The sequence below is a fragment of the Camarhynchus parvulus genome, chromosome 14 (genome assembly GCF_901933205.1).
Source record: "Camarhynchus parvulus chromosome 14, STF_HiC, whole genome shotgun sequence".
Taxonomy (NCBI): Eukaryota; Metazoa; Chordata; class Aves; order Passeriformes; family Thraupidae; genus Camarhynchus; species Camarhynchus parvulus.
In genome coordinates this window covers 10,879,391-10,906,630 of record NC_044584.1, presented here as the reverse complement: position 1 = coordinate 10,906,630, position 27,240 = coordinate 10,879,391, and the positions used below count along the sequence as shown (strand labels likewise).

The 27,240-nt window shown below is 37.5% G+C and overlaps 1 protein-coding gene across 1 annotated transcript; it reads left to right on the top strand.

Annotated features, from left to right (window-relative positions):
- The first annotated feature begins 547 nt into the window (after nt 1-547).
- On the top strand, nt 548-25,873 carry VWA3A (von Willebrand factor A domain containing 3A). The gene is made up of 34 exons (XM_030958531.1): nt 548-670; nt 901-1,018; nt 1,639-1,740; nt 1,831-1,913; nt 2,821-2,875; nt 3,613-3,711; nt 4,754-4,860; nt 5,129-5,254; nt 6,414-6,522; nt 6,913-6,978; nt 7,446-7,571; nt 8,322-8,460; nt 8,552-8,655; nt 8,888-8,968; nt 9,977-10,071; nt 10,992-11,111; nt 11,934-12,008; nt 12,687-12,831; nt 13,839-14,037; nt 14,468-14,538; nt 15,530-15,670; nt 17,049-17,148; nt 18,156-18,266; nt 18,623-18,720; nt 18,868-19,020; nt 19,533-19,641; nt 20,308-20,452; nt 20,931-21,075; nt 22,125-22,276; nt 22,533-22,659; nt 23,231-23,328; nt 23,676-23,729; nt 24,665-24,674; nt 25,030-25,873. The coding sequence occupies exons 1-34, from the start codon at nt 606-608 to the stop codon at nt 25,120-25,122; spliced, it is 3,621 nt and encodes a 1,206-aa protein (XP_030814391.1). The 5' UTR covers nt 548-605; the 3' UTR covers nt 25,123-25,873.
- The last annotated feature ends 1,367 nt before the right edge of the window (nt 25,874-27,240 follow it).

The following is a 27,240-nucleotide window of genomic DNA, read 5'->3' as shown; positions in this document are numbered from 1 at the left end:
GGTGGGGTGAGGTGACTGTCGGGCACGGGACACCGCGGGGACCCAGGGTTCTTCCCCCGTGAGGTGAGCGGGGTCTCGGGGACGGCGAGGGCTGCGCTGACACCCGCTGTGAGCAGCAGGGCCCGGGTGGCCTGGGCCGGGGGGAAGCGGTGGAGCCCAGCCAAGGGAAAACTGGTTTTGTTTTGGGTTTTGTTATGGTTTTTGCTTGACTCGTACCGCGCCCAAAGCCGAGGGCAGCTCGCCCACCTGCTGCCAGCCCGGCTGGCTCAGCTCCCGCCGCCGCGCTGGGCTTTGCTGTGGTTAATCTCTTTTTCTGGTTGAGCTCTGTAGCCGGTCTCCCAGCAGCTGTGCACGCATATAATTAACTGCATAAAATCCATTAACAAGCAGCTCTGCAGAATAGTTGCTAAATGTGTTTTCTATAAATGGATAATTGTAACTTCTCTTTAATTTTTAGTTTTCTGTTGTCCCACATACAATGTAAATTGTCATTTAAGTTGCTGACAATATTAATACATTTCTAATAGTGTTTTTTCCTGAGGATTTTAACTTTTTTGCTCTAATGCTTTCTTTTTATTTTTAACAAGGCTAAGTCTATTCATATAATGGATACACACATCAGGAAAATGGCGTGGGTTTTGGACAATGATCAATATTTGGAAAAAATTGGGTGAGGAAACCATTACAAAATCTAGTTGAGACTTCATATGTAGATAGAAAATAAATTATAATTCATGTAAAGTATATACTGTATCCCTTCAAAGCATCACATATTAACTTAATGCATAAACAACTGTTAAAGTATAGAACAGTTCCTACAGAAAAAATTTGAAATGACTTTATGACAATACAGGAATATTATGGCTAATGAATTGCTCTCATAAAATTATTGTCTCATAGGTTGGCAAAATTCCATCTACAGGGTGATCATCTACCAGGGCAAGATTTTGCTGTGCCTCCTCTAGGACCAGATAATGGATTGCTGGGAACACCCAGCAGCAAGACACAAGATGTGCTGGTAGGCAAGTTTTCCTACAAAATGGAGCAGCTGGTACAGTAATGCATACCCATTATTAATTCACAGTGGGGAATAAATAAACTGATAGACAACTAATATGCTTCCTTACATACATTTGCATATATACACAGACAGTTTGATGGTGTGATCACTCATGTCAAGAAACTGCATGTAGTTTCTCTGCAGAGATTAATCTGACAACAAATTGGGCAAAACAATAAATGAGATCAGCTGTTGATACTGCATTTTTCCTCCAAAAGGCAGAAGCCAAGTTCAAACTCTGTGTCATGCTTAGGAGATGCTTATTTTTATTCCTCTCTGATAAATCACTGGGATATTTATTATAATTCTTTTACTGAGCTCTCCTGTTTTTGTCTTCATTCCTGTCTGCTCTAAACTAAGCTCTCTTTTCCCTTCCTTTAGCTCACAGTCTGGGGGTGTTGTGAAAGCTTCTTTTCCTTTGTACCCCACATTCAAAAGAGTATTCCAGTACCTAAAATTGTGTTCTTGGACATGCATTGCCTAGCAGCAACTCTCCTTAGGACTTAGATTTTTGTCACATTTAAACAGCACATTTAATTTTTCATACTGCATGTAATTTTTTCTCACTTGATCTGTAGAGAGAACAAACGAAGAAAACACAGTCTCAAAAGGTGCAAACCACAGAAGAATGGATAAGAAACTACAGTTTGGAACCTTTGCAATTAACATTAGAGTATCTGGTAAATGAAGGCAATATTATTTTGTAAATACACTGCCTTTTCTCTAGTGAGTCTTAACTTGTGTGCATCTCTGATGTTAACCATGCATAGTGCTCCAGGAATTCAGGAAATGATGGTGAAGTGATGGAGTTTACAGAGGAGGCTGTTACTGATTTTGAATCCAGACTTTCTGAGTAAGTATCCATCTTCTTTACTGTTTTCATGTGTAACTAATTCTGGATCTTCTTTACTGTAGACACTACCTACAATCTTAATTTGTTGTCTCTGGGTACCTCAGAGTATCTCAACATTAAATCCTTTCTGCTGAGATTGAGAGTAAGGGGTAATTGTATGTCACTGCAGATGAGGATGGGGTTTTTTTAAGGAAGATGTTTATCAGCCAGGTGTTGATGTGAAGCAGTTTGCTCATTTTAGAAAGGCAGCCAGTGCCTGGTTGGGTTTCCATTTGTAACACTGTGTAGTTGGGGGTTATACTCAGTGAAACTTGGATTAGCTTCAAGCCATGGATGCAGTTGTGACATGGAAGTTGAAAGTATTCTAAGTGAATTTTAAATCTATAAAATCAAGAAACTTAAATAATGTGATTTATAGGTTGCTGTAGAATAATCTTCACAATTTATAAGAATGCTGCCATTTCAGCATACCTCACTGTGTCAGGCTTTTATAAAACAGAAGCAGCTTTTCTGTTTTGAAAAAGCAAAATGGATTTGCCCCTTTAAAATGTTGGCTTAAACTTTCTGTTTGCCAACTTGTAGCCACTATGTGCATGGAATTAAAAATCCATTGGTTCAAGTAAAACAATTTTAGAGGACAAGGAAGCATTTGTTTTACCTCAGGTTATAACTATTTTTAATATTAAACTGCTGGAAGTTGTTCTGCTTTAGGGAAAGAAGTATTTAAGTGATGAGCCCTGCAACCACCAGTTGTATAAGGGCATATTTAATATACTTTAAAACACCTGTCTCTCACAGATTTTGCATCTGTGAGAAAGGGCCGTGATAAAGACAGGTGGTTGATTGTTACATTGACACCCGGTGTGAGAGAATGCTGTAGCTAAATGTGTGCTCTGCCTTTTGTCAGAGTGATTGAACTCTATCAGCACCGAATTCAGTGGCTGTTGCAGGACAGCAGAAAGGTAACTTGAGCTTTGCAGTATATTTTTAGAATAAAACTCTATATGGCATTAAAGACTAAATTAACTCTTGAATACTGGTGAAAAGTGGCTTCCAGAAAGCCTTTGTATTTTCCTTATTTACTACAAATTCCACATCATATGCAGTGATGTTGACAGTGGATTATTTTTCCTGACCTTTCATTGGTATGCAGTTTTCTGCTTTCTAGATTTAGTCTTTTCCTTTGTCTTTGCAGTCTTAGTCATCAGGTCCTCTCAGCACAGTTTAAATGGGAGCCGACAATGCTGAGATTAACTTCTGCCTGGAGTGGAGCTTCTTGTAGTTCATTTTGCCCACTGTTGCACAGCTGCTCCATCACACTGTGCCTGGCAGTGCTGATGCTCAGATGTAACTCCCTCCTGAAGGGAATAGGGAAAGATGCAGCATTCCAAAATCTGGTTTCCACAAAGTTGCTTGATTTAGCCTGAAGGGGACAAAGTTATTTTTTATTTATCCTTTCAAGTAATGAATAAGTTTTCTTGGGAAGAAGGTAACATGATTCACTGGTAAGGATTAACTGGGAGCCAGTAGGACTCTCTTTTTTTCTTCTTCTTTTCCTACTTGACTTTGTCATCTTTATGCTAAAAGGTTTAAAATTAAAATAAATACCTAATGCTTGATCTAAAAGTGGTGTTGTACAGAATAAACAGTAAAATTATTAAACTGTAGATAAGCTGATATTTACAGTGACTTTTCTAAGGTGTTCGGTGTTATAAAAGGAACTAAAGTCGGACTTTTGGTTGATGTGTCTCATTTGAGTTATGGACCTAGACTGTTGGATTTTCAGAAGAACCTTTTGGTAAGTAATAGTAAAGCAAATTTTGCCTGTTTTAACATACTAATCAAGCTTTTGTGGAACTAGAAGCCAGGAACCAAATAGAAAACAATCTGCTTAAAATCCTAATATACAATAGAATAGAAATTTTCTGTTGTAGAAAAACATGCTCCAAATGTCTTTGAAAGTGTGGTATTTGTTAATGTCCAAAACAAATCCAAATCAAAACACATCCAGTATACTTCAAAATATTATTAAGGAAAGTGTTATTGTTAAAGTTTCTCAATTCTATCGACATTCTCTGTGGAATTAACTTGCTTAACAAAAGCAGCTGTAAGAGATAGACCCAAGTTGTACATGGGCATGTTTATAGTAAATATAGTTTCCTTTAAGTTATCATTTGTCACAGTAAGGCCCACTTCACAATTTTTGTCAGAACCTTGGTGAATTAATAATCTTCTGTCTTCTCAGAAGAAACTTGTCCTTTACTGTGCTCTTTGTTTTTAGGAAACTTTTGCAGTAAGGAAGGAGGAGATAATGTCTATATTTGACGCTTGGTACAATTCAATTTCCCACATTCAGGAATTAATTACCATCAATTTATATTATTTGTATTTTTCATTTGTGTGTTTCAAATAAAACTTCTTCAAGAAAACTCAGTTTCCAGTCTGGTTTACTTAGCTTGAATATGTGAACTATTGTTTAGCCCTATCCATGATTATGAGGTAACCATTTTTTAGAAATTGCCTGGTGTGTGACTGTGTGCATTCTAGATCACTGCTGTTTCATGTGGTCATCAGCTGAAGAGGCAAACTGGTACCAGTACAACAAATATCCCTGCCTTGTGCCCCATTAACAAATTATTTGGAATGACTTAAGTTTGCATTTTTGTCTCTATCCCTACCAAATATTTGAATTTCTATGAGTTTTTCTTGGAAGCTCTTTAGTGGTAGCTGAAAATATTGCTGTAACTATTTTTAGGAAATTACTATTTTTAGTCTTTTACATAATAACCCTGCCAGAAGCAGCATGGATAGTAATGCATTCATAATTTTTTATTTATTAGTGCTTAATAGATGAGCAGCTTTGTTATAAGAAGGAATTGTACTGCCTCTCATTCAGTACAGAAATTTCACCACTGTGGGAGAGTCCAAAAACCATCAATGTTCATGTGTAAGTAAGTTAATTTCTCTGAAAAATCAAGTTGTTTCAGACAAGGTCTCCATTTAATTTGAGCAATCTCATGTAGGTAATAATGTTTCTCATCTTGTGCCTGCAGTGATTTTAAGAGGGGAGAAAAGCAATGAATTTGACACGTGATCATTGGTTTCAAGATGGTTTTCACACATAAACTATCTTAGCTGCTCCTGTGGTTTGTAGTAACCTTTGTGATCTCTCTTATTTAGCCCCTAAATATTCTTTTTTTTGTTCCCTCTCCCAGGCTACACGAAGCAAGACAGTGGGTACAAGAGCTGGAGCCTGGTCGAGGCTGCAATTTGCTGAAAGCCTTCAGGCATGTCCTTCCCATGAGAGAACTGAATTCCTTGGTTCTTATTGTAGGAAGCTGGTAAGTTCATTTTCTGTCTTAACAACCAGATTTAACCTGGATGCGGGATTGGTACAAGAAACTGAACTAGATACAAAAATAAATAGAAAATTCAAGATCTGTGTATTACGTATTTTTAGTTTATACCTTTGAATTCCTTTATTTCTTCCCTTTTTTACTATTTATGAATCTTTTCATTTCTGTTATGAAGCTATGTGTTTCCTATGCAGATCACTTAGCACAGTAATTTACTGAGAGCCTGCTAGCTCTAGTTTTACACCAATTAAGTGTCATTAAAGATCTCACTGAAAGAGTCCACACCTCTGGGAAGATTAGAGAATAAGACAGATTTTGCTATAAAATAGCATTAGGCATTCAAAGGCAGTTCTACTGTCGTAATTTGACAATTGCAATATTGGAGTTGGAATTACAAGGAAAAGACTACAATAAGGATTCTAGGAGTGTTATCTTACTCCTAGTTTACTAATTGTATTTTATTTTAAATATGCAAAAAGGGATAGTGTAAGCTTGGCAAGATTGATACTTAGAGTAATTAAACTTAAATTTCAGCAAACTTATTGAACACACAGTGTTGATTGCAAGGTTCCAAATTTTGCTTAGATCTGCTCTGAACAGAAACCAGAAGTTAATACTATGTGAAAAATTCCTTACTTTCTGTCCCTGGCAGAAGTGTACCTGCAAAGAAAAGTTTTTACTAGTCATCAGAGCTCAGAAAATGACATCTGTGTGGGACACTAAGTTCTAAACATAAAGCAAAGTTTCTCTTTCTTTGGTGCCTTTGGAAACAGGACATCCTTACATACCAGAGCTGAAAGGTTTTCTTCACAGTGACCAAAGCCACAACTCCTGATCTTTAGCTTTCAGGACTAGCAGGGAATACTTCAGAACATTTCATTCACAAGCTGTTATGAATGGAAATAGAATCCTAGTGGATTTGTTGTCATCCATATTTTCCGGACAGAACCAAGCTCCAGTAGTGACATCTCAGTAATGGTTGAAAGAGGGAGAGAAAATCCCTCCAAAAGCATGATAATGCTAAATACCTAAATAATTCCCATGATTTATTATTTCTTTCCCAGGTTTTTTCTTCAGTATGGCTTTTTTTTTTCCCATTTGATTACTTCCATTGTCAATATCTTTTTCTTTCCTTTTTAATCAGCCCTGACCAGTCTTTGGAAATATTATGTGATTATGCACAGCAGTGCACACTGGGGAGAAAAGTGCAGATTCACACTGTTACATATGATTGCAGCAACCCTGCTTCCCTTGTAAGTAATTGTGTCAATACTTAACTTCCTGAAGTGCATTTTTTTTCCTATTAGTTGGAATGCCTTCTCTCATAAACTTGTGAGCTAACCTAATCATTAGAGTTTTTGAATTAGTGTTCTTTTCTTTTCCGACCATATTTGCACGCATGAAAAAATTTTTTTGGAGCATCATCTTGTAACTTGCTTCACTCAGTTTTTCAGCCATATTATAATAAGACTGGTAAGCAAGTGATGGAAACATAATTATTTTGGCTTTCTCACTACATGTATCTCAAATATTCTTTTTATGTCTCTAGTGAGAACTGAATACCAACAACCCACATTATCAAAAGAGATTATCAAGTCAAAGTAACTGTTTCTCTTCTCTTCTCTTCCTGTTTTTATATGTAGGCAGTTCTAAAGAACCTTGCAGAAGCTGTAAGAGGCCGTTATCATTGCTACTCTTCCCAGGGAGAGGTAGGTGACAAGGGAGAGAGGCAAAGCATTTTTCTCTCTTGCTGATGATTCTTCACTTTGAGAAGGTAAAATAATTACCACTGAGTAGAAACGGATAGGAAGAATTCTGAAAGTCTCTGTCATAGAAATGCTGAGGATATGCTCAATAAACCTGTGGTTAATTCTTTCTGCAACTGAAAACATTTCTTAAAAGTGCAATAAATTTTGCAGTTATTGTTTACTGACTTAGGCTTACTAAGTCAGTAGTAAGCAGTGGCTTACTGTAGAGTGATTCAAAGCAATAAAGTAATATCTTGTTTATGAATTATTACTAATTTATATGCAGAGTATTAGATACATTCACACTCAATTCTGCCATGCCAGGCAGTCTTGTATTGATGTTTGCACAGTAAAGTAAGAAGGCTGCTTTCAGTTGGTGTTTGAACAGTAGTTGACTTATTTCTCCCCAATTGTTTTTGTAATTGCAGAATTTTGATAGCAGTGATTTTCATCTGCTACTTCAGGAATCCCAGAAGGCTAAGGACCTACTCAAAAGCATCAAACAGAGTTTTCAAAGAAGAGTTGGTGGCTTGCTTGATAGTAAAAGAGCAGATGTATGTAACTTCTTATTTCCAGAGGTACTTTGAATAATTAGGGTTAGAAATTTTAAGTGTCCACAATATGAAAAAAAATGTATGATTGATCAGGTATTTTGATTTGTGAACTTTGAGTATTCTCTATTGAAAATTCATTGTTAAGAGCAAATTAAGAACAAAATCAGTAAAGGAGACATTTTGCTAACATTCTCCAAAATGCATTAATAGAACATTGTCCTGTGATCCCTGTAATGGGAATCTCAGGACCACCAGCCTAACTCTATGCACAATCATATAAATGAAGTTCCAACTGTCCTTTAAATTGCTGAAAAGATACTTACTCCTGTGTGATTTAGCTGAACATTTAAATCCATTGCAAACTTATAAGGGCTTGTCTTAGTAGCACTGCTATACAAGACTGGGAGGAATTTTTTTGTGAATAAAATTTCTAAGTATATTTCCCCTCATCCTTCCCATGCTGTACATATTATTTTTTTTTTCTCTCTTCTAACCTCATAGTTACTAAGGACTGTGTAGACTACCTATGGAGCAGAAGTCACTCTGGAATGGCTTAGATGATTCTATATCCCCAGTAAAAGCCCATTTTTAGGAGGACCACTGATAGCTACTTACAAAGAGTTTTGCTTGTTGGAATCCCAACTTCAATTGTAATTATGTTCACCAGGATTGCATGCTGGATATTTTGAATTGAGGGTAAAAATAAATTTTGTTAAAACTTGCAAAAGCCTTTCTTGAAATCTGTTTTAGGTTTCCACAGCATTTGCAAGTACAGCACCTTCTAGCTTCTTCCCAAAGCCTCCAAAGCACAAAGCACCATTAGTTATTCAAACACCAGGCATCCTGGCCAAAACCTCAGCAGACTGGTTAAAGACGTATGGATTGAAAGGTAGCACAGAAAGAAAAGCTTAACAGGTATGAAACATGAATTAAAGACAGACTACGTGGTTTATTTAATGTATTTTTTTTTCTTCCTATAGCTAAAAAGTTAGACCTTTATCAAGTTCTGGCTCCCAATGCTTTCTCTCCTGTGGAAGATTTTGTACCTATTCTTAAAAAAACAGTATCATCAACTCTGCATGAGGCAAGTGAGGAGGAACTTTTTTCCCTGGGTTTGTGGGGTTTCTTTCTTTCTATTGTTACATCTTTCTAATTTAAATCAGTGCTTTATATGTTAGCTGAAATTTTACAGACTGACATTTGAGTCATAGATTCAAATACTTAATGTCATTCTTAAGAATGACCCAGGAAGAAATTCCATGTCAGTCTATCATATGTTGGGTTCTGTAAACACTTAACTCTACTTACCCTTCTAGAAAGTGATGATGCAGTTTGAGTGGTGTGATGGAACTGTAAAAAATATCCATGTTGACCTGCCAGTATTGTACAACTATCAGGTGAGTTGTCTAACGTGATGTGGCCTTGTCAGGGCTAGGCTACCATCTAATTATTCCTCATTAACTGTCTTGTTAGCTAAGTGCTGCAGGGATTCCTGTGCAGACAGCTGTCCATGTAAGTCTGCAGCCACTGGGATTCTTACAGGCAGAGGAGATTGCTGAGGATTTCCTCCTAGATCAGAATGCACACCATCAGAGAGTGGGGCAAGTTTAATGAAAGAGAAGCTGTCTGGGGATGTTAGCAGCCAGGGTTTGCTATATAGTGGTCTGTCAGTCTTCTTTCTTTGCCACTTCACTGGCAGTCCTGACAAAGGGCTATGGGAATGTTTCCAGGCAGGGCAAATAATCCATTAAAGTGGGAGTGATGTGAAGTCTGTGGAACTCTACAGCCAGACCAAAAGGAGGGTGTGAAGTGGTTGAAATGAAAAGCAGCTTCTGTGGCTTCTTGCTCGCTGGGAGATGCTTGTGTTTTGTGCATGCTAAATTATAGTTCTGTTTGTGAGTTCAGTGCCCTTTTCTAGCTTGATATGCCCTCAGATAATACCTACATAGACTTGGAAAGGTCATGGTATATGAAGGTTGGACAAATTACCTTAATATCAAATTGATACTGTTAAAGAATTACACGTGTGTGAGAATATTGTGTTTATGTTAAATTATGTGTTTTGCTATGAACACTGCCTAAAAAGGCTATTAAAGAAAGGGTAAGCTTGCAAAAACTGTATTTTTAAAGCTCTTCTGTTTTTTTAATGATATGCCTGAACACTGTTTTGGAATATGGTGGCAAGAGGAAAAGTGAAGTGGAGACCTTTAATTCTTTGTTGCTTTTTTATCACTGTACGTTTTTTTCATGGACTGTGTTCTCTTATCTGTACTAAGAATGAAATGTTGCAATCTAAATGAATTTTTTTTTCATTACCATGCTGTTATGTTATTTGTCCTAAGCATTTGGCAATAAAAGACTTGAACTTTCTATTTTTAACATAAATTTTCTTTATTTATGCATAGAAAGTCCTTGCTAAAATGGTAAGAATCTATGAGAAACGAATTGACTGGCTGTCTGTTGCTAGCAGAAGAATATGGGGAAGTGTTTGTGAAAGAAGGTATTGTATTTGATTTTGGGAAGTTTTTTTGTGAGGTTTGAAGTCTTAATGTGTTTGAGGAGGGTGTTTATTTACATCTTGTCTGAGGCCTTACCCAACCTCAATTGCACATTTGCTCTTTTTCCTGTTTACAAGCCTTGAATATGGAGTTTCAGACAAAAGGAAGGTAGCTGAGGCCCCTGTTACTAGAGATTTTCTTGCTCATTGGTTAAGGATTGAATTAGCCCATCTGGCCACTCTGTTGTGCTGGAAACTCACATCCCACTGAGTGTCCATCCCACCTGTGGGTCTTTCCAAAACTACTGCTCCCAAATTATCCCTTGTCCATTAACTGTGACCATCCTGCACTGTCTCTGCAAGCAAGCCTCAAAACTGGCCATGCTGAGCAGCTCATCATTAACCCTTTCCTCTAAACAGGAATGTGCTCAATAGCATCAGTCAGTCCATAGCTGAGCAACCACTCTGGCACTGATGAGCTGAGAGAAACCTTCACCATTTGTCTTTGGAGTAATATTCCATATCTTCCTGGAGTGCTGGCTGGGAAAGGAGGGTGAAGTATCCAAGAACTCTCCATGTGGCAAACATTCACACATTGCAGGAGGGTTTTAGATACTCAAGCACAGAGAAGGGGAAGAGCTGTTTGGGGTTCAGGAGCCATTAATGGCACTACAAGTAGCCAGTACTCTGACTATTCCATAGTTTAGGAAAGACAGAAGTTGCCATTACTGTTCCTATTTTCATTTTTTAAATATCACCTGATGTTTTGCAGAATTTTTTAAAAAATAGATTCAGTCTTTATACATCTTGATACATAGGTAGAAGATACTTTCCCTGACAAGTTAGAGTGCACTAAAGATAAGAAAACATAATTAAGTAAGACTTTTTTCTTCCTTTTAATGAATAGCATTTTTTTCCTATAGGGTAGTTGTACTTGTTGATATATCAGTGACAAACTCTACCTACATCTCTCATATCCAGCATTGTTTGCGACTTTTACTGGAGGAACAAATGTCAAATAAGGATTGCTTCAATATTATAGCGTAAGTAACTATTTAGGAGTCTTTTAAAATAACTGTAATGCATTGCAATGAAAGAAGTATGCTGAGAGACTGTAGTTACTAATAGGCATATTTTAGTATTTAATGTTTTTTAGTGAAGTATTTGCAAGACTAGCACTGATTGGTCCTTATTGGGTGAGTGCATGAATCAGATGTATGGAGACCAGATTAGTAATTAAAAATCACTTTTTTGGGTGAGGGTCGCTGGAACTGATTTCATCATACCTGTAACAAATACTCATCCTGCTATATTGCTCATGACAGTATTAATTCACCTGTCAGAAACACACCAGAAGAGGATTTTGATGTCTCAGGTTCCATAACTGAGAGCACCCTTTAAATTTTACAGTAACTCCAATACTGTTTAATATATTATAGTGGTAAAATTCTGTACTCAGCACTGGCAGGCAGAAACATGTGGCACAACTGCTGGGCAGGTGTCTGGCAGGTAAAAGCAAGAGCCAGCAGCTCATGGAGTTCCTAACATGGTGTGAGAACAGAGCCCTTATCCCACAAGAGAGGTACAGGCAGCAGCTGAGGGTTGGAGTTCCTCTTTCACAGCCCTTCCTCTGAGCTTTTCCCAGCTCCTGTAGGATCCTATTCAGGAAAGAAAATCAAATAAACCCGGGGTGGTGGATAAATGTGGATAATTAAATGGTTTGAAGTAGAAAATAGTTGACATCAGGTAGTTTTATATCTGTAATACCCTAAATGAGATTTTTCTTCGTCAGTGAATTTATTTTATCTTTTTGCTTGTTCCAAACCATAATCTGAAAATTAATTGCTGTTATCTTTCTATGAAAGATTTGGGAGTGACATTGTGCCTTGGCAGCAGGAACTGTGTCCTTCCCAACCAGAAAACTTAGAAAAGGCTTGGAGGTAGGATCAAGTAATTATCCTGTGTATGTGAATTTCACAGAGAAAAGTTTCAAACAACTAAAAAATTGTATAAGTTTATCATGTTACAAGAATAGGCTGCCATGTTCTACAGTGATTGTTCATAGTGGTTTCTTGTGAAAATAGCATTGTAAAAGTTAATAAGCTTGGGGTGACTTTATGTTTCATATGTATATATAATACATATGTACACAGATACAGAAGTGTCTGTATAAGGAATGAAGAGGTTACATGAAGAATTGAAAACTGCTTCAAGTTCAGTTGGGATGTGAGAGCTAAACAATGGGGGTTTTCCCACATGCTTTGGAAAAAAATCCCAGGTTTCTGTTTGTGGAGTCACATCTTCTCTGTTCTCATTATACCTCTGGTTTCACTTATGTTTCTGTAAGTTCTACTACATTAATATTTTTCCACGTAAAATTAGGAGAGAATTCTTTCCTCTTTATGCTTTGTATCTTACTTTAAAAATTAGTTTGCCATGCTGGCAATACAGAAACCAGAACAAACAATTTGTTATACAATCTGGTTTTGCTCTCTGTCATTTTCAAAAATTTTAGACTCCAGTGCAGTGTTATTTAAGACACTTTGTTCTCTTCATTGCTTTGAGCAGAAACAAGAGCTTTTGTCTTCATTCTTTGAACTGTAAACATCTTGGTTTAGGTGGGTGTTGAGCTTGGAGTGCAAGGGCAGTAGAAATTTCATGAATGCACTTAGAAGAGCTGTGGAAGTTGATTTCAAAGACAAAGATAAACACAAATCACAGGGTCTCTACCTGCTGACTACTGGAATACCTGATCAGGAAACAGTGAGTGTCATCACAGGCAACTTTTCTCTAAGTTCCTATCAAAACTAATATCAACTTTATTTTTCTCTTTTTTCCCCATGCCTTTTTCCCTTATAGCCAATCACAGTTCATTGGCAGAATATTCCCCCTTTACATACCTAAGGCAACACAACTGTCAAGATCCCAAACTTCCATTTCTGTTAGTTAGTCAGTGTTAGTCATGTTAGTCAATGTTAGTTATATTATTTAGCTAATTGTTAGTCATGTGTTGGAGGAAGCAATTATTAAATATTTATAGAAAATTCAATAATTCTTTTAGGTTTCCTTTCCCATTCCAGCTCTGGGCATCATTTTGCTTCAGATTTCTGAGTTGGAGCAAGCTGATTTTTTGTAATTTACCATTTCTATACAATTCATGTACAGAATTATTGAAAAATACAATACAATCCAAATAATACAAAATTATTCAAAAATAATTTTCCAGTGGAGCTCCATAGCACACTGTGTAGAGACAGCTGCTGTTTTTACCCCACTAATCCCTTGCCTGGATCCATGTTTGTTGTGAATGTGCTCCATGGCCATTAAGCTGTGTGCACAGCCTTGACTTTCTATGTGTGGGCAGTGAGGTGGCTCCTGCTTTTGTTACCAAACCTCTGGAAATTCTGGGCAGACCTAAGAAATCATTAAAGCCCATATGGTTGACAAGAAAATGAGGGACAAATGGGCAGTTTCATCCCTACTTTGCTTCAGTGCACAGCTACATTGATGTCCACAATCTCTGTCTTTGGTTCCCAAACGCACCCCAGCTCACCCCTTGCCTGCAGTAGAGCTGTTGTCCCTGTAAGCAGCAATAGTGACAATTGTGTGTCTGCATGGACTGAGGAGGCATTGCACTACTCAGGGCATGTTCCTGTTCTGAGCTGCTCCAGCTGAGAGCACTTGGACATCAGTCAGGAACCAGTGGAGTAGATGGAAGCTTGTCTGAGGTAGAGGCTCACCCCTGATGTTTCTTTCTCTCTGTCTTGCAGCACACAATCAGTGCTTATGTGGCTGAGGCTTGCAGTGGTTTGGATTTACAGCTCCATGTCTGTCTGTTCAGTGTAACAGAGGGCACTGACTCCAGTGGGATTATTCCAGCCTGCTATGCCACCCCCAGGGAAACTGCCAGTGCTTTTAAAGAAATTGTGCAGGCAGCCAGTGGGAGGTTTCACTGGTTTGGAGAAGCAGGTATGAGCAAAGGAAAGTCAGCACATACTTCTTTTTCATTAATGAAATAATATTAATTAATGTTTTTTTACTCCCAAATCAAGTAGTTTACTTTTTTAAGATATGCTGAAAGCACTGAGATATAAACACGGGTTATAGTTTTATTGAGACCTTCAGCCACTTTGCAGAATATTATAATGCAGCCTTAATGAAGGAATTTGTTTGTTTGTTTCTATTTGAATTCACCATTTTCTGTTAGGCTTTTTAAAGATGCTTTAAAATATAGTTATTAATATGATAAGTCCAGATGATCAGGCTTGCAGGAAACAAAGGTTTTTTGATTCTCTGCATTGGTATTTAGCATCTGGTGCAAAGTGTTGTACATTTTAAAAAATACTTACTTTGTACACTTTAAGAAACCCATGCTAATTAGCATCCATTTGATTATCAGGTATTTTTGAAAGTGATGATATTACCAGTATTATATCTGAAATGGAAAAAGCAAAGAACTACTCCCAAAAGGTATGAATTACATAGAACTCTTTAAATTACTTGTTTCTTCCTAAAAAAATTCAACAGTGTTTTTTCAGCTGATAATTCAAGAGATTGGACAAAACCCTTTTATGATGAGCAGGAATGTTCTAGAGTGTGAGAATAGTGACCATAAACTATGGACTAGAAAGCAGTTGCACAGTAGCACTGCAGGGACTGCTGTTGGAGTAGCCATGATTCCATACCAAATACAAGTTTACACTTCAAGTGATTCTCCTTTTTGTTGCCAATCCTGTGATGAATTCTTTTCAAATAAATTAGTTCTTCATTATAATAAAGTTATAAATGTTATATGCAAATAAATAACACTACATTCTTGTAAGTCCCAGTATAGGGAGGGCTTGTCATTAGCACAATGGCTTTGTCAATTCTAAGCCAGTTGTTTTCCCAGGTGTACTGAGGGTGTAGAACTAGACTGTATCTCACCATATTCCAAGCACATGATTTTTTTCCAAAGATATCCAACAGAATAACTGCAGCAGCATAGCCAGCCTGGCCTTGTGGTGCCTGCTTCTTATAAAAGTGTGAGTAGAAAGAGATCTGCACTAAGAACCTTGTCCAGAGGGCTGAGAACCCTGTTGGATGCAAGTCTGAGTCACAGAAGTTGGATTTTTTTAAAAGAAGAGCTGGTAGCTATTCGATGACACCTAAAATGACTTTGTTATCATGTAACAGTTGCATATACTTGGTTCACCATCTTCCACTTTGTTCCAGCTTTGGTTTATGTACACTGCTGCCTTTTGGTTTAATCTGTTTGCCCAGAGTTAGGAGGGGTTTCCATTCAGTGTGCTTGAGCAAGCACAGCACAAAGGGGTTTCTGCTCAGTTAGAGGTGTTAAGCATTGTCAGATGGGAATTTTATTTATTATTATAGTAGTAACTACAAAATACCTGTCTTTGAAATGTCATTTCCTTAAATTCCATGTATCTGAATTACTAGCCAATGTGGATTTCCATTTCAGTGTGCATTCCTGGTGGAGTCCTTAAAGCAACGCTCAGGAAATCAGTCTGTGAAACCCCTCACAGCAGAAGGAGACTCAAATGTGCTTATGAGGAATGAGAAAAAAAAAGCACAGAAGGTGCCATCTCCTAAACCCACAGCTGTGAGTCTGGCTGGAATGGTTTGAAGTGGTCCCATTTTTAATATGCTGTGTGTTAATTAAAGATCCTACCCAGCTATTGGATGTTCCTCTTCGTGAGAGAAGTGCTCAGCTGAGAATTTGAAAAAATAACAGCAGCACTGAGATAGTACTTTGAATTTGTTTGCATTCAAAATGGTCCATATACCAAAAAGTACATCATTCTAAGTAATTAATTGTAATGGAACCACACTGTAGTGTCCAAAGGTGTCTAAATAATCCTTCCTCTGACCTTAAAAAATAATGTTTAATGGAAACAAAGGCAAAGCAGAAATGTGCTTTACCAAATTACATCTATTTTGCAAGTCCTTCTAGAGGGTACTGAATATTATGATGTTCTGCTCATTTACAGATGAGACAGCTGCAGCTCAGTAGCATGTCTTTGACCTCACAGAGAGCCAGCATAAAACACAAACAGGATTCAGGATTTGTTTCCTGCCTGCTGTGCTTATTTCCATGGAGCTGCACTACTGAATCCCCTGGGATTTTGCTAGTGTTTATTAATTTTGACTGTCTGTTTTGAGTAGGTGTGCACAACTGTAATATGCATAAAGGGCCAGTGTCTGCTGGAACTTTCAGTTCTCATCTTTGCAATGGGAATGGCATTGTAGGTGTGGGAATGTAGGTGTGGGAATGTTGCAAAGGCTTTGTAGGTCTTCCAGGCTGTTTTATCAAAAGTGACATATTCTCAACACCTCTTCACAAATGCAGGAGAAACTAGTTACTCAGAGATGACAAGAGAGCATGGTTTTGCAGGGATTAAACTTGTAGAAAACGGATATGGGGTTGTCCACAGATGTTTGGTGATATTTCTAGTAGAGCTGTATGTTAAATTAGATGTCAGTTGCTTGAAGGCTCAGTGTCACAGCAAGTCTTACCCTACAGTAGGGTTAAACAAGTGCTTGTGCTGTTTAGCAGGCTGCTCAACCCCTAGAGGGATAAGCCAAACCCAAAGGAGAAATTACTGGTGTCAGCACTAGATTTTAATAGTCAATAAAATGCTGAGGAAGATACTAAATACTGTATTCTATAAAGCAAGGCCATTACCATACTAGACTGCTCCTTGAGGTGGCAAAAAAGGTCCAAACTCCTCTCCATGTAGGTGTTAGTCTTCAGGTTATGGTAGCAGATGGTATTGGCAAGAAAATTAAAACAAAGACATTAGAGTTACTTAACCCAGCCAGAAATTGCAAATTAATGTGTTGTCATGGCACTCTGTGGATTTATCAAAGCCAGAGTAAAGCAGGAATTCAATAATAAAGAAGCATATTTCCAGGTTAGAATAATGCAGTTATGATCCATCTGAAGCACTTTTTACTTTTTTTTTCTTTTGTTATTAAAGGTGCTTAAGGATGTTAAAGACAACCACGGTGCAGAGAGAAATACGCCTGTAAGAGCGCTGGCGTGGCGTCCTCCTAGTGCCAAAGCAGGAATTCCACCAGGTCTGAATGGATTAGGGGCTTTTTGTCTTCAGTTTCTTTTGGTTTTTGCTTAAAAGACAGTATTTAAGTTAGAGATTTAAATTAAGATTTTAGAAACACCTGGAATTGTAATCTTTAATCAAATTTATAGGAACCATTGTGCTTGTTTTGGAATTCCTTTGGGGTGAGTTTTAGCTGTAATTTACCTCATTTGCTTCAATACTGTGTAAGGAAGGAACCCTGCACAGCTGTGCAATGATTTCCAGGTCCTAGGATTGAATACCTGACCTTTATCAGGAAATGCCATAAGGCTCAGCAGTTCAGACATTTATTATTTTATTAGTTCAATGTATACACTGCCACTAAATCAGTTAGATCTCATTTTAATTAATATGCTGTTCCACTTGATTTATTTATGACCTAGTAATGAAGGAAAGTACAACACCAGTGTCAGGTTGCCTGAAGTGCTAACTCTTCCAACTGCTCCTGGTGTATGAAAGCTCTTAAACTGATTCCAGTTACTGCTGGGCCCTTAAAGGCCAGTTCATGTCTCCCCCATTTCTTTTTTTTTTTTTTCATTTTCCTGACTTTTTTCTTTGTGTCATCACTAACATTTGCAGTTTATTTTTCTTTGCATTAAATTTGAGTCTTCAAATCTCATCTGATGTTGATATGTAGCAGTGTTTAGAAATTTAGATTCATATTTGCATCTTAGGTGCTCTGTACAAAGTTAACTGGTTTCTCCAACAAATATTTTGTTTGTTCAAACCTCTAATTTTTTTCAAACTAACTCCTGTGATGTTCTTCCTGATGGTAATTTCTTGTTTGTAAAAGTTTCATTTCTATGAAAGCTGCTGAAGTAGTGCTGTAATATAATTTTTCTTAAGCAGTATCAAAGAAAATGAAGCATTTGTAGTTGTAGTAATAGGAATATATGAAGAGAAGAACAGGGTTGGGTTCTGCTCATGTAAGAGTTTTTTCCAGCTGAGTTAAATTAATGGGGTTTTTTATCTATTATTTACTTGTAGCACAAACAGTAAAAGAATGGCCTCAGACTGAGAATAAAGGAAAGCACAAACCCAGGAAGCAGCCAGAGCTTTCTGTGTCTGCATTTTACACTGAAGAAGGAAGAAATGTGGGTATGTGTTATCAGGATGGGATGGGTGAAGCCCTTTTCTTATCAGCACTTCTATTATAAAACTGGCAGGATGGTAAGTCACTGATAACCAGGGTGCTTTGAACAGTGAGTGGGAGAGAGTTTCACTTACCAAACAGTGGTAAGGATTTTTACTTTAGATGCAGGTGGGTGACACTTTTTGCCTGGTTTTTGGGGTTTTTTCTTTTGTAAAGTCCCCTGGGATCTTTTGGTTGAAGGTGCTCCAAGGAAAAGCACTGTGAACGGTGCTGGTTCAGTTGATTTGGTTTGGAATTTTTTGAAGGTGACAATTTTTTAAAATAAGTGATTTTTTAGGTACTTTGTTCATTTCTTAAATAGGTACAATATATCAGAGGTATCCCAAGGCAGGGTGTGTAAAAAAATCTGTTTGCTCTGTCAAATTGCCAGAGGAAGAGGAAATCTGTTCAAGCAAAGAGGTATTTTTCTCCTTACTAAAATTGCCATTTTGGAACTATCCATCTGAATTAATGTAAATGTTAACTGTGATTCTGTACAATGTGTTATTACTTAAGCTGTTTTGATATTTGCCAACAATCAATTGCTCTATTTGTTTGTCTTACAAGTGGCTGACCAAGTACAGTATTAAAAAGCTTAACCTGGAATTGCCCAGACTGATGTTTGGTCCAGGCTGTACCCACCAGAAGACAGCTGTGGAGTCTCTGCACAAGAAAGTATCAGCAAAATACTGTTCTATCTTCCCCAGTGCAGAAATCAATGTAGGTTTTTTTGCAGATGTCAGGTACCTACATTATTGAAAGGCTTTGTGTTTGTTTAGTGAATGTTGATTGATGTTCCTGACTTTTCTCTCCACTCCTCCCTGATCTTTCTAAATCATACTTTCACTAGCAAGCTAGAGAAGGTCTTTATTCACTGCAAAAAACCATTTAGCGTGTTAGAAGTCCAAACTGCATGTTCTTTAGAATGTGTAGCGTCTCCTCCATTCATACAGTATGAAAAATAATTTTTAAAATTTAAGTAAAACTTTTCAAAACCATGTGTGAGTTAAAACTGGGAAAATGTTGGATCTTGATTGTTTCAGTTTGTGTAACGACTGGAGAGAAGCATAGAAAATTAAGTGCAAGCAACAGAGTCACAGAATTTTTCTTAGCATATTTCATAGCTAAAAAGACAAACATCTCCCTGATGTCCAGTGCCAACATTGCATATATAGCAGCTCAGCTCAGATTTCCTGAAGTAAGATGCTCTTGTACAAACTGAATTTTTCCAGGGGGTTGTGAAACATCTGCACTTTCAGCCTAGAGAGCTGGAAACCTACAGAGAGCAGCTGGAGAAGGTGCTGCAGCGCTACATCCAGAGAGTGCAGTGGCTTCTCTCAGGTATTGGTGTGCCTCTGGTTTTCTGGAAAGCACAAATATGTACAACCCCTTCTTGTCTGCTGTTTCTGGTAGAATGGATCTGAATGTAACTCTGAGCCTCCAATGTGAATAAAGGTTCTCTGTCTTGCATTTCATTGAAAGTTAAAACTTATTTTTGTGAACACAAGAAAATTCAGCATCTGTGCAGCTGATAAACATCTTGCTTGCTGACAAATAATTAGGATTTGCTCTTTGTGTTTGTGAATACAGAGTAGAAGCTTTCTATCAACAGAATATATACAGTAACATATACAAGCTTTTCTGCATGTTTTGCTTAGAATGTGCCCTGCTTAGAAATTCAGCATCATTATTGGTGAAGACTATTTTGATCTCTGTTGCTCTTAAAGATCTTTCTTGGGAAATAGTTTAATTTTTTGTTCGATTGTAAAAGACAAATTATTTAATGCTGTTTATAATTAGCTGGTAATTAATGCTTGATAGTGCTAGTTTTGAAATGGCCAAACACTTTTCTATTGTTAACCTTTTAACTACATAATTGCCACATAGATTAGACTTAATTATGTAGAAATGTGCCCAGAATTACCCCTAAAGACTGAAGATTTACATTATGCTCAATAAAACAAGCCTATGTAATAACTCTTAATTAGTTTTAATGTTCTGGCCCAGGAAGCCGAAGATGGTTTGGTACCATTTTAGAAGCAAATGTCTGTGTTTTGATTGATACATCTGGTTCCATGGGCCCATATCTGCAACCTGTCACAAAAGAACTTACCTCCCTTATCTGGGAACAGCTGAGAAAAAATGAAGTCAGGTATGGTAAATTACTGATAAAGACTGAAATCTGCACTCATTATTATGTAATCAGATTGCTTAATAATTACAGTGATACAGCACTGAAACATAATTCATGTAATTATTGTGTGTTAGAGTACATTGTGCATGTGACAAGAACTGCTTTTTCTGTTGCTTTTACAGTTTTAAGTTGTAAACACTCCAAGATCTGAGCCTCTGCTGTAGGCTGATGCTGTTTACCCTTTTAGGCTCGGCATTCCCATAGGTTTTCTGTTCATGCAAAGTAAAATTTGCTTTTTGACTTTTCCAAGGCTGAAGATTTTAATCCAATCCCCCTCTTTGATCGGGAGTGTGGTTGGGTTTGGTGGTTTTTTACTGTTGGGTTTGTGTTTGGGTTTTTTTTAGTTAAATGTATTTACTTATTTCAAAACTGTCTTATGCAAAGTGACTCATTGTATTGGTTAGGGTTAAATGTTGTGGGTCATCTTTCTCCTCAGGTTTAACCTGCTGAGATTTGCAGAAAATACAGAGAGTTGGAAAGAATATCTTGTAGAGGCAACTGATGAAAGCTGCCATGATGCTGTGCAGTGGGCTTCCACATGCCATGCTCATGGGGGCTCCTGCATCCTTGCAGCTTTACAGGTTGGTGTGCCACAGCTTGGGGAACACAGCCTGTCTGTGGGGCAAAAACATTTCCACCTGACTGCTGACATCCTAGGGAAATGATGATGTCAAAGCGTACAACATCTTTATATGCAACTCACTGCACAGTTTAGAAATCAAGTCACTGTTTCTGGCCCCAGGGCTCATAGATACTCAAGTTAATTGCTCATACTAAGTTTTAAAAAAAAGTCAAACATTAATAGTTCTTTTATTATTTGTGTTCAAAGAATACTGGAGAGGGGAAATAGCCAGTTGCCCCAAGTGCTGTTTATGTACAACTGTGGCTGTGCTATGTTGCTCTGACTCAAACAGGGTTTTTAATAAGCAGTGTGTGTTGGAATCTCATGGGTTTTGAGTACAATTCTTGAACTTCAGTAACAGGTGAAGAAACTTCTATAAAAATTCTCAGTGTAGAAATCAACTAGTTAGTAATAATAACTTAAAACTGAACTTGCAATTTTATGAGATTTTAAAATGGAATCAAAAAGGAAAAGTTGCCTTTAATGAACAATTCTTCTTCCAGACAACTTTGCACAATCTCTAAATAAATGTTATGGCATTCATCATGAATGAAGTCCAGTAGAGCTGCTAGATGTGTATATTACAGAGATGTCCACTGAGTCAATTACTGTAGCAAATTTTCGTAATAATCATGTAAGTCCTAGTGAGCCTGATTTTCAGATATTAAACAACTTTAACTCCCATAAAATATAATGTAAAAATCTTTTGTCTGTAGTTGTCCAAAACCAGTTAACTTTCTTATTTCAATGAGTCAATTTTTGGCAATGCCCTGCTTATAAATATGCTGTCTTATGCTACAGATGATCTACTTAAATTTTCAAATTTATATCCTTGATCTCCTTCCTGAACAAGCAAAATGAAAAGACAAAACTAAGTTGCTTAATGATCAAATATAAATATATTGGCAAATATATACTACCTAAATTATTGGAATGGTGGTTTTTTTTCAGAAGTATAACATTTTGTATAAATGTACCAATTATTTAAGCTTATTTTCTGCTTTTCAGAAGGCTCTCAGTTTCCAAGGTGTAGAGGCACTGTATCTATTGACTGATGGAAAACCAGACACCAGCTGCAGTCTGATTTTGAAAGAAATTGAAAGATTGATAAAGAAACAAGATATTAAAATCCACACCATTTGTTTTAGCTGTGCAGACAGGTATATGATACTTTGCAAGAACAAAACAAAAATCTCTTAAAATGACTATTTTATTTATTGTCAGAAGTCTGTGCTATGGGGAAGGTTGCTCTGACACAGGTTCTGCTACATGGCCTGCATTTCATTCAGGAATTTATAATCATATCCTCCAATCTGTTTGTTTTGATGTCATATTTTTGAGAAGCTCTTAGAAATTCTTTTGCTATTGCTTTAAGAAAACAATTTTCATAAGTAGCTTTCTACTTTGTGCTAACAGAGGAGCTGTTGAATTCCTGAAGAAGCTTGCTTCCCAAACAGGAGGGCGCTTCCACTGCAGCTCTGGAGGTGAAGATGGACAATTAGCAGCACACAGAATATTGACAGAGGGGCTGGATGATGAAGATGTATGTTAAATAAATTAGTTTGTTTTGTTTTTTGCAACTTAGTTCTTCACCAGTAGAGAAACTTCATTTAAAAAAGAAAAACAATGAGGAAAAAATAATACAAAACTTCTAAGTTATTTCATACCAAAACTAAAAAGAGACATCTTAGTACATGTTTTTGCCTTTCTGCTAACTGCCTTGGTGAAGTGCCCAAGCCCATGAAAGGAATACACAGTGCAATATAGGTTTTGAAAGAGAAGTAAAAAACATATTGTGTGTCTGCATGTGGTTTTTAAGCTAACTTCAGCTTTTACCATTTTCTTATCCTTCCCATCTTGTGTTTCATAACTGTAAAATCCTTATACAGTGCTTAGCACATTAACTCTCCAGCATGAGACCTCAGGCATTGCCACAGCAGAAAAATGTTACTGAACAGAGTCAGGTTCAATCTAGGCTGGCTCTGCTCTCCCCTTGTAAGACCAAGAGCTTCTCTGCAAGTAGGGAAATTTAGAGCTTAGGATCAGTTAATTCAGGTGGGGAAACAGAAAACAATAAATAGGTGCAAGTTAAAACATTTTAATTGTGTTTTCAGAATCCAGTTTTCCCTTACTTTGAAGGAGATGATCTAAAGAACCTTACTCAAGAAGTAGCAAAAACTAGGAGTTTCTTAAAGCAGGCAAAGTCTTGGAGGTGAGTATTTATCAAGAATCTTTGTATTTATTATTTCGTGGAACAAAGACAAGAATATCTGACTCCCAATGTCTGTTTTATAAAAAAATAGACCTGGAGAATTGTCTAGAATAGGAGTGAAGGACAGTTAAATTGTATTGATCCTTATGTTTCTTCCTAACTGCCAACCCAGAACCAGAAAGCACCAGTTCAATGGGAATAGTAGGCAAAAGTTCTGCCAAAGAACTTTAAAATGCATTATACCTGAAAAGTCACCCAAGGACAGGGCTAAGCAAGGATTCCAAGGTGTTCTATGCCTCTGTGAAAAACTGCTGTAATTCTTTGGGGTTTGTTTTTCTTTCAAACAGATTATTGCTTGACAAATGGAACACAAACCAAAAAGACAACTCTGGCTTCCAAAAGTGTTCAGGTAAACAGTTACCACATTTACATCATAGTTTATGTATAGTTTATAGTTTGTGTATTTCAGTAGGAGGGTAATATTTTATTAAATTTATTCATTTCTAGCAGTGACTTTTTTCAAAATTGGAAATATTTGTAGTGATTTTAGTTCTTAGCTGAGATAGTCCACAGTAAAACCCCATATAACCAAAGAAGAGTTCAAAGAGAACTGTTGGGGGTGAAAAGAGCAAGGCAGATGTGTATTTGTAGTTACTCATGGTCTAGCAATCAGTTAAGCACATTAGAGGGTTAGAGCCAGGTGTAATAACAATTGCTGTGTGATTTATCCATTAAATGAACCAGACTGACTGGAAAGTGTCCCCACTAATACCAAAGACATCCTCAGCAAACATGGGACTGTCACTAGAGTGGTGGGAGAGGCAGCTGGGCAAACTGAACCTCTCCCAGAGCCAACCTGCTGCTTTAAATTGGCAAAGTAAAAACCACAGGAAAAGAGAAATTGCTGGGTGGAAGTACTTTCTCAGGGTTAAATAAGACAGAAGCATTTGTCACAGAGCTGTTTGAGGGGAAACAATGGACACAGACAACTGCAGAGTTGCACTAGGGAATGTTGGCCTGCCAAGATATTCATCAAGGACTTGGGTAAGGCAGATACAGAGCAAGACTGGGTTTTTTTAAATCCTTGTTTCTATAGCTGTAGTTTGTATTTTGGTTCAAAACCATTGCCCAGTCATTCAAATGGGAATAGAAAAAAATCCAGTCTGACCTGCTGGCTAAGAATGCCTGGTTCAGGGAGAGTGGAACCTGGAGCCTGGTGTGCAAGAGTGGGTGTGAGTGTGTCTGAGTGTGTCTGAGTCTGCAGAATTCAGCATTTAAGGGCTGATCCCTCACAAGAGATGCTTGGAGAGGGAGCAGATGTAAAACCATCCTAGAGGAGCAAGGAAGTTGTTACAGGCATGCAGAGATAAGGCTGATGTTCCACAACTATCTCTGTATCTCAGCAAGGAAAACTGTATTGCTGGTGAAGTGTAAGGAAAGCATTCCTGTTAAAATTCTCCAGAAAGGGCATAGCACTGTAGCCCCATTAAACATGTAAGTAAGGAAACTTTATTACTTTCAGTTTCAGTTGTATTGGTTTTCCATTACTGTTTTGTCAATGGTGACTTAGAGCCCCTTTAATATATTTTGAGTTGTATTTTTTAAAGTATTCATGTGCTTCACTTGTAGGATTAAATTTTAGATGAAGAAAAGATGATGAAGAGGTTTGGAATCATACTATTCACCTGCTTCTTTTCAAAGTGTGTTCACACCTTCCAGCTGCAAGCAGAAAGGAAGATGATTTTTTCCTTTGTTGTTGTCACAACAGCTGATAAGTCAAGAAGTTGCAGATAAGTTCTGCACTGACTCCACTTTCAGATTTTGCAGGATTTGAAGAAAATCAAGCCCTGAACTCTACAAAGTTAGAGGATAGTTTTCAGTATAGGTAATAGAAATTTTAAAAGTGTATGTATCAGTAGTGATACAGGATCACAACTTTTGTTTCTCCTTTACTGCATTGTATTAATAATTTCTTCAGTTAGTTGCTGGTATGTCTAAATTGCCTTTTTTGTCTGTTGGTTTGAGAATTTTTTACTGGTGCTTATTATCCCTAACAGATGGGACAGATGGCTGTGATGTTAGGAAGAGAATTCTTTATGCTGGTTTTGCATAGGAAGTCCAAGAAATAACCTTAGTGCAGAAAACAAAGTTTTTAATTCATGTTTTTACATAGAGAAGTTTTGCTAATAATTATTTTGACTCTTTGCTTTTTGTGTTGGCAGTAAAGAAAAGTTTAAAGCTGATGATTCAGAAATGATGAGACATGCAAGAAAGTAATACCCTGTTGCTGATGTAGCCTGGTTGTGTTTTTATAACCAGACACTGCCTATCTTTTGAGCAATTCTGTTCTTATATATTTTCTGTCTAGAAAGATTCAAAATATGTTTGCCAGTATCAGTTGATTTGTGAAATATAATTGTTTTTTACTGATTTCTGTAATGACAGCTCACTAGTATTTTGTAGATGTTCACTGTTGTCTTTTAGAGGGTTAGAGATTCATCTCAGGTGTTTCATATGTGTAATATAATAAAAATGGATTCATACTTCAGGATTAAGATACTTGATCTGCATTTATTCAGGAGCCATTTGCTTCTCTTGTGTGCCACTGGATATGCTGTGATATGGGAGATTGTGTCTTTTCTGTCCCTTTTATCTCTTTTGTCTCTATAAAGAATTAAAAATTCCTTCTATCATAAATGTATCTGTTTAGTGTTGTATGCTCTGAACCAGATGACTCCAGCCTTTCCTAGAATGCTGCAGTTGAACTGGTGCTTTGTGCTGTGCATCACTTTCTGTGATTTTATTTGTGGATGTGTGTAACTGCTGAGATGATTTGATATGAAAAATGTTAATTGTAAATGGTTACATTTCTGTTTGGGGTATAGATGATGATCACTGATAAAATGAGGATTTCTACTAACAGAAATGTTAAAACAGTAAATCCAGGTAGAAAGAATGAGCTTTCTGCATTGCCAAAAAGGGTTTCTTATCTGTTTCTTGGAGGATTTAAGAAATGTCACAGTTCTGTAGCACAGTCTTATATTCCTATAAAAGTACTTTAAAAGAACTCAAAAGGAAACACACTTAAGCAGATGTGTTAAATGGCATCGGAAGGCTCTTTGCAAAGTAAGAACATGTTGGATTTTGCAAATGTGGATAAGCATCAGAATATTGTGTGACTGCAATTGTCAAAGCTCGTACTTAGAGCCTTCCCCCCTCTACAATATTTGGTGTTCAGAGGTTTTACTCTCTCAAAACAATTGCATTTACACAGTGTGTCCATTGGCTGATTGTCAGTGGATCTCTAACCCCAGTTTGGGGCAGCCTCCATTAATACTCATCTGTTAATTAATACTCATTAAGCTGTTTGTTTTGGCTTGCACTGGTTGTTTGTTTCTGGGCAGAGCACAGCACGTTCCTCTGCTTCTCCTGAGCATGAGCTCACACTCCAGGCAGATGTTGGGAACTCTGGAGCCTTCTCCTTGCCAGTGCTGTGAGCCAAGGGCTTCTGAGCCTCCTGTTCAAGAAAATTCAATGAAAAGTAAGGAGCAAATGTTGATATTAGAATCTGTGTAAGCACAGAAGCTGTAAAATAGTCAGGGATGCCAGTACTGAGCCATCACACCCCATCCAAGTTCCCTTCTTTTGTGTGTTCAGCCTGTGCAGCCAAAGCCTTGTGGGCTCACAGGCTGGTCAAGCCCTGCTACCTCCTCAGAGCAGCTCCTTCCTTTAAAATACAGATTCCATCTCCTTGCTACCTATCTGGAAATTCCCATCCTGCCTGCTCAGCCAGGAGGGCATTTTCAGGAGATTCCTCAGTGGGGCTGACCTGAGTAACAGTCAGTGGCTGCAGTGTGGCTCTGTCAGCTCTGTGTCATTTGCTTTCCTGCTCTGTGCTTGCTGGAATGCAGC

What these genes read in the sequence shown, in the direction of transcription:
- VWA3A (XM_030958531.1), top strand. Translation starts at nt 606, where the DNA reads ATGGATACACACATCAGGAAAATGGCGTGGGTTTTGGACAATGATCAA. An exon ending in GCTACTCTTCCCAGGGAGAG is followed by an intron (nt 6,979 to 7,445) that starts GTAGGTGACAAG and finishes TTGTAATTGCAG; the next exon opens with AATTTTGATAGCAGTGATTT. An exon ending in GCATCCTTGCAGCTTTACAG is followed by an intron (nt 21,076 to 22,124) that starts GTTGGTGTGCCA and finishes TCTGCTTTTCAG; the next exon opens with AAGGCTCTCAGTTTCCAAGG.